Below are 11469 nucleotides of genomic sequence, written 5' to 3'. Positions count from 1 at the left end.
GAATTAAAGAGCAATCATTGCTCACCAGAGAAGGAGCTCATTCGTAATACATAAATATATATGAACAATTATTAGGCTGAATATATAGACAAGCTCTTGTCCCCTTTTTGGGAATATAGTAGAAGAGAAATTGAACTCAAGTGATGTTTATAAAAATTAAAAAATTAAAAATGATTTTAAAAAGAAGATTGATTACAAGATATAATTTTTCTAGTAAAAATGATTTTGCAAATACATATTTATTGGTGTGGTTATGTTTTAATGCTAATCTGTTTATCAAGTAGCAATTAAGAAATAATTTCTTCATGGGGCACCTGGGTGGCTCAGTCAGTTAAGCGTCAGACTCTTGATCTCAGCTCAGGACTTGATCTCAGGATTGTGAGTTCAAGTCCCTTGTTGGGCTCTACCCTGGGTGTGGAGCTTACTTTAAAAAAGAAAGAAAGGAAGAAAGAAAGAAAGGAAGAAAGAATTTCTTCTCTGAGTAATTTCTTTTTCTTAATTTTTTAATAATGTAAATTTTCGATTTTAGGTACAATAACAAGCTTTCAAAGTATTATTTTTTATTTACAGTTGAAGAAAATTTCTTAAATACCACTTAATACTGTCAAATTATCTACAGAGGGAAACATATTAGATGTTTGGACAATTTTGATATTATAAGAAAAGCAAGCTCATTTTATTAATTTGCTTTGATTTCTGTTTACAAAGGCATTATAACTTCAGTTCAAAACGCTACACAAAACATTATAATTTCTCCTGAAAAATTTTTCATCCATTTATTTTCTCCCCTCTGAACCTAAATGCTGTTGAAAAGTAGATCTGTCACTCTCTTGTCAGTCTGTCCATTTTTCACTCACCTGGAACATTAGAGGCTGAGTTTATCTCTGAATTGGATATTCATTCTGAAGCCTTTCAGAGCTGCTGTCTCAATGAGTCTGGCAAATTTGGAAACCATTTGTGGTGTCATTTTATTTTTCTCCCATGGCAAATCAACATAATTCATACAGAGCTCTGCCACCACCTCTTTAAAGAAACCAGGTTTCAAGAAGGCAAAACTGCCAATAAAGATAGTAAACATTAATTCTATCACGATCACTGTTATTTCTTCAAGCTGCTGAAGCAAATTGATATGAGTGATGCTGTTATTGTAATCCATACCCTAAAGAGAGAAAAGTGATATTAGCAGATTTTTAATTAATGATCCCTATCCATCCTCCTTGTCTCTCCCCTCTCTGTCTTCCCACAACTTCCATACCTGGTTGGAAATGTTTTATTTACCATAATAAGCCAAACTATTGATAGGAGTCATCAAATACCTCAGATATGTTGTGAGTGCAACAGGACGTCGGGGAGGGCTGGGAATAAGGTTCAAACTGCTCTAATGCGAAAGTGTTCCCAAAGGCACCCTAAAACAGGGGGACTAGGTAATTATAACGCCTACTTATCCTGAGAGATGCCATTGTGCTTAGATCCTTGCTAAGAACCAGGTTATTTATTCCTTATAATGATCACACAAGTGAGATATCATCCTCAGTTCATAGAAAGTTCGAGATTAGAGAGGTTGGATACTTGCTCTCAGTCACTGCTACTAAGTGGTAGAAATTTGCTAAGTCCCTGTGTTTAATTTCTACCTGGTACCCTTATTCTCAGAAATCTACCAGGCTTACCAGGAGTTAGTGCATTTCTTGAGCTCATAAATACGGTTTTTTTTTCTTCTAATACAAAAGTATTTGAACTTTTAAAATCCTAAAATATTTAAATATCTTTTCTAACTGGCTTTAAAGTCTTTAATCTTAGAATCGTGTGTGTCTTTGTATCCTTAGCACCACAAAAACCACAGGGACATTTAAAATGATTTGCAATTGAATTTTACCTGTTTCACATGGTATTTTCTTGTGGTCATGATTTACAATCATTCTACATTTTTGAGGATATACTACAATATTAGTCGATATGATAAGTTACATTGTGATACGATAAATGTCCATTATTTTTTGCTGCCTATGGTATTGTAGAAAAAATATGAAGTTGTTCATGGGGTCAAATTAGAGAATCTCCTCTGGACGCTATACTCCCTCTTCATTGTTCTTTATATCTTTTTGGAGTAACTCTATTGTCTTGTCTCAAGCACAACCTCTTTTAAAAATCGTATACAATTATCATTCAAACTGTATCCATTAAGCTTTCCCTTCTATGGTCACTATGAAATTACAAGAGAAGACCACCAAGATGTCACTACCCCATGCTTTTCATACATCTGCAGAAAATGAAAGAAAGGTACAGACAGAGAATAAGATACAGGTGGCCCAAGAATCAACATTACATTACCCCTTGTGTTCACAACAAATCTGAAATATTACCCAAAGATAGTAAAGATTGTATTTTTCTCACTTAAACATATTAAATCAATTCCTATCCACTCTTTAATACTTGGTCACAAGAACCGTCCTTATTTTTCATGCCATTCCACTTTTCAGCACAAGATTACCACATGGCACACTTAGGAAATTAGTTGTTGTAAGGGGAAGACAAAGAGAGTCTAGGTTAACCATTCAGCTCATAGAATGTTAATCTCTAGCTAAATTACTGTATTAAATTCAGATAAAACAATCTTATTGAAGAATTGCTAAGTATTTAGATTACATTTATCAAAGAGAAAATCAAACACATATGTAGTAGTTATTAACAAAATGTGCACATCAGCGATGTCTCCCAATAGGTTATTCTTCCATATTCTTTAGGAGTACAGGTCATTCAATGAGTCAAAAAAAAATTTTTTAAAGATTTTATTTATTTGACAGAGATAGAGACAGCCAGCGAGAGAGGGAACACAAGCAGGGGGAGTGGGAGAGGAAGAAGCAGGCTCATAGCGGAGGAGCCGGATGTGGGGCTTGATCCCACAACACCAGGATCACGCCCTGAGCTGAAGGCAGACTTTTAACCACTGTGCAACCCAGGTGCCCCTCAATGAGTCAAATTTTATTCAAGTTTAAATTTTCAAGTTATATTTACACAGTTAAAAATTTACTTAAGGCTATGCTGTCAATCAATGATGAAAATAAAAAAAAAATCTTTATTAACTTCCAGTTTCTTTTTTTTGTCCTTAGAGTAATTCCATTTCCTTAAGAATACAGAGCTGAGACTATAAGTAGAATGTAAGCAATGTCACTCTTGATATCACTAGTAATTAAAAGTTTATTGAATGATCACTGTGTCCAAGACACTTTGAGGGGAGAAAGGAGTAGAATATAGAATTACAACTATAACTCTAAATGACCAAAAAATGGCTTATAATTTTCTTTCTCTTTTTCTTTCTTTTTCTTTCTCTCTCCCTCTTTTTATGGGTGATAAGGAATCATCTTCTCCTATTAAGAATTATCAACATAGAATTCCAAATATGAATGCTCTGTTTTATAATATCTGAAGTTCTTCTTGATTTCTACAGTCAAATCTAAATCCAAAGGCTATTTCTAACAGAACTGGGTCTCACCCTCTTCCTCCCACTCTATACCACACCCAGTCTGTAAGGTTTTAGAGAGAAACTCACAACTCAGGAGACAATTGTGCCTTTTGGAATGGTTCCTGCTGGTGTATCTCAGCTCTGCCACTTAAAAGCTAGGCAACTTCAGCCTTTTACTAAAATTCTTTGAGCTTCGGATTCCCTGACTGTAAAAGGTACATAATAAAACTTAATTTACCCACCTGTTGTGATTATATTACAGTACATTAGTCTTTTGTGAAGCATAAAGTATCATATAAAGGTGTTACAGTATCATGCTATGCTATAAGAAGCACAAAAATGTAACAACCACTCCAAAATAATTCTCTCATTGGTCTGTCATGGGACCTAAGAATATGCCCCTTTGATTTAAACACTAGGTTTCAAGGAGGTCCCTGTTAAATTATAAATATGTCATATGATACATTAAATATTGTCAGAATAGTCTATCAAGGTAACTTGAAGTGATAGATCACAGTGGAAAAGATATATTATTGTGGTAATAAGAGGAAAAAAAGCAAAAGTATTAAAAAGAAACAAACTACTGAAACATGTTACAATGTAAATGAACTTCACAAATATTTTGAGTGAAAGGGAAAAAATTTCATACTGGTTTCATTTTTGTGCAATTCTGAAATATGTACAACTAAAAAGAGCAAAAGAGAATTTTCTGGGGTGATGAAATGTTCTGTTTTCAAAATGGTGTGGGTTACACTAATGCATATATTTTTCAAAACTAATTTAAAGGAATACTTAAGATCGATGATTTCACTATATGTATATTACATTTCAATTTTTTAAAAGATCATCTAAGTGTTATTGTGGTTATTTTAAACAGTTCTTATATTTTATGCATACAGGCTGAAATATTGGCGGATGAAAGGATATATGTAATTCTTGGGATTTAGTAAAACATGAAGGGTGGTGATAAAAAATGGAGAGTGGGTGAGCATATAGATGAAACATGATTAGCCATATATTAAAAAATGGTGACAGCTGGGTGATATTCACACGGAGTCCTTCATTCTTTCAGCTTTTGTTTATGCTAAACTTTTTTCATAGCAAAAAGTTGAAAAGAGAGGGTTCATCTGTGTTCATCTCATTTACAAAAGAAAACTGTGAACAGAGGACATAACTTGTTCAAAGTCTCAAAGCCAGACAACAAACCAGCTCCTAAGTTTAACCTTTTTCTGATCCCAAGGAAACAAAATATGAGCATTTGAAAAGGTTGCTTTTACAAAAGGCAGACCAATAGTGCAAAGACTTGTTTAAGCAGTGTATGTGTGTGTGTGTGTGTGTGTGTGTGTGTGTACACACACATATATTCTGGTTCCCTGGTTCCTGTTTTGTTTTTGTTTTTGGTTTTGGTTTCAGAGGGTTGTTTTGTAGATTTAAATTGTATTTTACTCGGATTTCAGAACCGAAAGGAGTTATAGAAAGCATTTTTTCTACACACACACAAAAAAAACATCAAACAAAACAAAAAACATACAGCAAAGACTTGTTTTTCCCTTCCAGTGCTAAAATCATCCTCCCAATTCAGGCAAAAACAGCAAATGCATTCTGTTAGAGGGAGGAGCTTGGTTCTCCATTCTGGTGTGATCCAGGAACAGCTGTTTTCCCTCCAGCTCTGCAAGAGGTGAAATGTGTTAAGCAATGCAAAAATTGTCTTCAAGCCCGCGCGTATGGCTGCGTGTCTGTGTGTGGGAAGGGATGTGTGGGGTGTCAGCTCCGAGGGCAACGTGAATCAAATGAGAAAGGTGAGTAGTGTGTAGAAGGGACGAAGAAATTAGATGTGATGGTTCAGGAGAATAAGGCACGCTGGATTCGTCTCCTCCATCAGGCAGTTGAGTGTGGAAAGTAAATTCCATTTCGAGAACGAAAAACCTTAAGACCGCTTGGTATCGACGGCTGGGGAATATTTATTCCGTGTTCCACTGATGGGAAAAATCGGCGTCTGGCAGCAGCTGATTGGTGGACAAGAAAATGGTGATAGTGGGGTGGGAAGAGGATTCGAAGAGGCTCCTCCTGCCTCAACCTGTAACTCTTCCTTACTAGTCTCCTCTCCATCCGCGGGACCCTTTCGGGCTCATCCGAGGTTAAGAGGTTAAGAGCAAACGAAAATCTGAGTAATATTTGAACAAAAACATCCTTAACATTGTGTCCGACCACCGTTAATCAAAATTTCAGCGATCCGAGGGAAACGTGCTCTTGGTAGTACTGGTTGAACATCCTTCCCGAGCTGCCTGCCTCCTTCAGTAGCCTCCCAAGAGGATGGCTCTATCTTTGGTGGTCGATCCCTCAGACCTCCACTCCACTAGGGTGGCTCCGACAAGGGGGTCCCGTGAGGAACCAGAGGGGAGGGCGGAGACAGCGAAGGAGGGGGGGGATGGGAAAGAGGGAGAAACATCAGCCTAAGCCTAACAGCTCCAGATCGCCACAAGAATCCCCTTGATTCTGAACTTGAGGGGAAGCGCAGAATACCCCCACCTCCCCGCTCCCCAAGCCCAGGCTGGCTGCTGGAGTTGGAGGTACAGCCGCCCCCCCTCCCCCGCCCCCATCCCCATTCGAGTAGAGGAGTGAAGTGCACGCGGCTGGGAAAGCGGCGAGCGCCGGGAGAGGGGCGGGGAGAGGCGCTGACAAATCAGCTGCGGGGGCGGTGAGCGGAGGAGAAGGAGGAGGAGAAAGAGGAAGAGGAGGAAGACCACGACCACGAGAAGGGGACCCGAGAGAGGGGGTGAGAGACCGTGCGCGGCAGCGTGGGGCGAGGTGTGTGCTGGCTTTAGACTGACCCGAGGACCGAGCCTGGCCCTTAGCGTCCTTCGCGCTCTCTCCCTGCCTTCCCTTCCGACCCTCTGTCTCTTTCTCTCGGATCCAATTGTGCGGGGGACGGGGAGTGGCAATTCGACGACAGGTTCGTGGGTTTGCCTCCCACTCCCCCAGCCTCTCTCATCACCGGGTTGTGCTGACAGCAGCCTCCTCTGGGGACCATCCCTCTCGTGGTGCCGCCTCCTCCCTTCCTGTGCGCTTCTTATTCTCCCTCTTTCCATTTAAATAATAATTGGGAATTGTTTAAAAAAATTTTTTTATAAGGGGGTGGTTGAGAGGAATTGTAGTTGTGAGGATCAGAGGGATCCCAGGTAAGTACCTATGGATCTAAACGGGCAGCTTTGGCAATACTGGAGGAAAAACGGGAGGAGAGGAGTCGTGGACTTCTGGGAGGGAGGTTGTTGCTGCAATAAGGACCCGCTGTGTCGAGTCTCTCGAGGTGGGTGCTTATCTCGTCAGCGAGCTTGAGGAAAGTAAGTTAACCTGGCTTTCCTCTGGCATCCGACATTCCGTTCTTCTCGTCCCCAAAGGCTGAGAGGTTACGTTGCTTCTCTGGGATACGCTTTTCCCCTGGGAAACGCGAGGATGCTCGATGGAGCGTGAGCTGCCAACTTTTATTTCTCTTTTACCTTAAAGCCCCAGTCCGCCCTCTCGTTTTCTCGGTGAAGTAAGCAAGCCGTGTTTGGTAGATCATTAAGTGGAAGTGCGGGGAGGGCAAGTCAACAGGTGGTAAGGGGTTAACAGGTGCGGGCGCCGGCTGGGTAGCGAGTTCACGCGCGCGGAGAACGCCCCCTCGGGTGGCCGGCGCGAGTCAGGAGACCGCTCCCGGCTGTGCACAGGCGCCTGCTCAGAGTGGATAGCTGGCGGCGGGGGTGGCTGGTGGGGTGGATTAGGGCGGGTGTGTGTGGGCTCACTGTGGGCCTGACGTGTAGCCACACCCAGAGTGAGTAGTTCTCTTCCTTCCCCTCTGGGTGATCCACCAGTTAGTCTTCTTCTGGGATTCAGTTTAAGACTGTCCCTGACCCGATGCCTTCAGCTCCCTTTCTTTTCCTGTGCTGTCTTTTAAACGTACTTCTAACTTACCTTGTCACCGTTTGGACTCTGGGAAGTTGAAAGAGGGGTCCATCTTTTCATGTAACTACACTTCGAAAAAACAGTAAGAACAACCCAGATGATTCATCCTGATCCATGTTTAGGCAGCTAGACTTTTACTAGCCAAGATGGATGAGGGATGCTAAATTTTTAATGCAAAAGCTGGTTTAAAAAAAAAAAGGCTTTTTTTTTTTTTTTTTGGTCCAGTGGTTGAAATAAGAGTGTAAATAAAAGAGTCTTGCACTTTTGGGAGTTGTACTGATCTTTCAGTGGTTTTTTATTTTGGATGGTTCTAATTTTATTTTATTCTACCCAAAAGTTCTCATTGAAATTATATTTTGTGTTCTCTAGTGTGGTGTAAAGAATTCATTAGCCATGGATGTATTCATGAAAGGGCTTTCAAAGGCCAAGGAGGGAGTCGTGGCTGCTGCTGAAAAAACCAAACAGGGTGTGGCAGAAGCAGCAGGAAAGACAAAAGAGGGTGTTCTCTATGTAGGTAGGTAAGCCCTACATGGCATCTTGATATTTATTTATGATTGATGGGTTAGGATGATTGGTGCTCTAAATGCTGGTATTTCCTGCTTGATTCATTTTTGTATCATCACTTGTCAAAAGGATAAACTGAGTCAGAGGACTGTGTGGGTAGGTAAATGTGTGTATTTGAGCTACTAGTAAAAAGTGAGGATAACCTTTTGTTTTTTCAGAATATTTGATTTTTCAGTAATACTTAGGACTTTTTAAATGAATGCTTCTGTGCATAAGAGACTATAATTCATCAAAAGTTTTTAAAACTCAGTCTCAAAAAATAAGAATATCTTTAAGAATCAAAGTCATTCATGGGCCTTTGATTTTTTTTATCGTGAAAAATACTAGCACATTTTAGCATATTCATATTTTAAAATAAGACTTCAATATGGCCCTGGGATATGTAAAAAAGTCCTGTGGCCCTAAAAAGGAAAGGACAGAAAAGTCTTTGGTAGAGTTCCTCCTTGTGACCACTTGGTAAATTGAAGACTAATTGCCCAAAAAAGTGCTTGAAGGCTGTTGCTAATATCTCAGAGACATTTATATATATAATTAATTTATCAAATGACACACATACTAAATAATGAGATTGATGCTTATCTTGTCTACTTGTTCCTAAATCACCACTTTGTAGTATTCATGGAGATCCTGACTCTCTTTTTCTTATCTTGAACTTTGCTAGGTGAGGTGTTATTTTACAAATCCCTTCAAATTCTTTGGGGAAGGAATAGACACATACATAGACAAACACTCATCCACAGGGACACGTGCACACACCCACCTTCTGCCCATTCTGCCTCTCCTCTTTCTCTGCTGCTGCTCTGAGCTCTTGCAGATTCCCTGGAGCAGCAGGAGCACAGGACGTGCAGGAAGGTGGAGGACGAACCTGTTGGGTGGCATGAGGCGCTATGCCTGTGTCTGTGGGTGACAGCTACATTGTCTGTCCAACATGGATGCACTGAAAAAGAGTTAGACTTGAAATGATTTTTATGAATGCCTCTCATATGATTTTTTTCTCATTACTCATAGACTCTATATTGGTTGAGTTTGCTACAAATCTTCAGTTAAATTATTCTTTCTCTTAAGACCTGTTTTCAGAGAAATCACTGAATTAAAGAATGTTCCCAGAGGAAAAAATGATGAGTTAATTTCAAGTGTTTTTGTGAAGTGTGAATTATATCTTTTTAGATGGAATTTGGAATTCTGAATCAGTGTTGTGCAATAATCAATATCTTTATACTTGTCCTCAGTTTTCTAAGTCATGCAAGTGTGTGCTTGCAACTATTCTTTGATTTCCATTATGTTATAATTTAGTAACTTTCAAGATTTTTTTTTTTGGGATGCTAATATTTACTCCATTAGTTGGTAGTGAGTCCAGATACTATTGAAAATTAATGTAATACATTGCTGTTTTCTAGGTAACAAATGGGTTTTATCATCTGGAAAACTTCTTCTTTGCATAGTCAACTCTGCGTTTGGGCAAATATAATGATTTTATTTTTTTGAGATTAATTCTGTTATTATATAAAATTATAATTTGTTTACATGTCATGTGTATTTTTAAATCATCTTCAATACATATCATGGTGTTTAACATATAGTGCAGTCTATAAATTATTTATTGGTTGTGTTCTGAAGGATAGTTAAAATTCGAACTCAAACACAGGATTTAAGATGAAAATTGACCTTGAAAAAACAGAGTATATAGATCAGGAGTTGATCAACTTTTTCTGTAAAGTGATAGACTAAATATTTTAGGCCATAAGATCTCTGTGTGTCAATTAATTAACTCTGTGATTGTGGTGTGAAAGCAGCCATAGACAATAATTAGCTGTGATCCAATAAAACCTTACTTACTGAAACAGGTGGTGAGTTGATTTGGCCCATAGGGCTGCAGTTTGGTGACTCCTGGAAAAGTAGAGAGAACACAGTCTTGATGTCACACAAACCTAAATTCTAGCCCAGGCTACATCATTTATTGCTTTTAGAATACTATAAAAGTTCCTTAACATCTATGAGCTTTACTTCCATCATTTGTAAAAATATGAGTTAGATAAATGCAACTACCTTGCAGAGTTTTTGTGAGAATGTCATAATAAAACAAAACACATGAGTAATAAAGCACACTTTAAAAAAATTAAAGACTTTATTTTTTGTAGCAATTAGGTTCACAGCAAAATTGAGAGGCAATTAACAGAGGTTTCTCATGTACCACTTGCCTCCACACATGCATGGCCTCCCCCATGACCTACATCCCCCACCAGATTGGTACATTTATTAAAATTAATGAACCTCCATTGACACATCACAATCACCCAAAACCCATAGCTTAGTTTAAGGTTCACTCTTCGTGTTATGCATTCTCTGCATTTGGACAAATGTACAATGAAGTGTAGCCATCATTATAGTGTCATATAGGTATTTTTGGTGTCCTAAAATTGTGCATCACTTACTCATTTCCCTCCACCAACGCCTGGCAACCACTGATCTTTTTTTGCTGTCTCCATAATTTTGCCATTTCCAGAACGTCATATACCTGGAATCATACAGCATGTAGACCTTTAAGATTGACTTCTTTCTCTTAGTAATACGCATTTAAGGTTCTTCCATGTCTTTTCATGACTTGATAGCTCATTTCTTTTTAATGCTAAATATTAATTCCAGTGTCTGGATGTACCACAGTTATCTATTCACCTAGTGAGGGACATCTTGGTTTCTTCCAAGTTTTGTCAATTGTGAATAAAACTGCTATAAACATCCATGTGCAGGCTTTTGAATGGACATAAGCTTTCAACTCCTTTGGGTAAATACCAAGGATCACTATTGCTGGATCACATGGTAAGGATATGTTTAGTTTTATAAGGAACTGACAAACTATCTTCCAAAGTGGCTGGACCAGTTTGCATCCCACTAATAATGAGTACCAGTTCTTGTTGCTTCACAAACTTGTCAGCATTTGGTGTTTCAATATTTTAGATTTTGATCATTCTAACACATGTGTTGTCTTATCTGATAGTTCTAATTTACATTTCTCAGATGACGTATGATGTGGAGCATCTTTTCATAAGCTTATTTGTCATCTGTATATTTTCTTTGGTGAGGTATCTGTTAAGGTATTTGGCCTGTCCTTTAATCTGGTTGTTTTCTTATTGTTGAGTTTTAAGAGTCCCCTGTATATTTGGGATAGTAGTTCCTTTTCAGATGTATCTTCTGCAAATATTTTCTCTCAGTCTGTAGCTTTTCTCACTCTCAACACTTCACAGAGCAGAAAATTTTCATTCTAATGAAGTCCAGCTTATTGATTCTTTATTTCATGGGTTGTGCTTTTATTGTTACATCTAAAAGTCATTGCCATACCCAAGGTCATGTAGGTTTTCTCCTATGTTATTCTAGGAGCTTTATAGTTTTGTATTTTACACTTAGGTCTATGATCCCTATTGTGTTAATTTTTTGTGAAGCGTTGTTGTCTATTCTTCTCCTTGTTTCTTCTTTCTTCTTGAATGTGGATGTCCAGTTGTTCCAGC

At 38.7% G+C, this 11469-nt stretch overlaps 1 protein-coding gene across 4 annotated transcripts in view; it reads left to right on the top strand.

Annotated features, from left to right (window-relative positions):
• The first annotated feature begins 6193 nt into the window (after window positions 1–6193).
• Window positions 6194–11469, top strand: part of SNCA (synuclein alpha) — a 160866-nt gene continuing 155590 nt past the window's right edge. For 2 of the 4 annotated variants that reach the window (XM_026509722.4, XM_044388082.3), the window contains exons 1-2: window positions 6194–6268; window positions 7772–7916. In XM_026509722.4, coding sequence (XP_026365507.2) covers window positions 7796–7916 — 121 coding nt within the window. In that variant the 5' untranslated portion in view covers window positions 6194–6268; window positions 7772–7795. The remainder of the gene's footprint in view (window positions 6269–7771; window positions 7917–11469) is intronic. The other 2 variants (XM_057309748.1, XM_044388083.3) reach the window with 2 other exon arrangements.

Source organism: Ursus arctos, unplaced genomic scaffold, assembly GCF_023065955.2.
Source record: "Ursus arctos isolate Adak ecotype North America unplaced genomic scaffold, UrsArc2.0 scaffold_9, whole genome shotgun sequence".
In the NCBI taxonomy this organism is placed as follows: Eukaryota; Metazoa; Chordata; class Mammalia; order Carnivora; family Ursidae; genus Ursus; species Ursus arctos.
The sequence above is the reverse complement of the archived record's forward strand: the minus strand, read 5'-3'. Positions and strand labels throughout refer to the sequence as shown.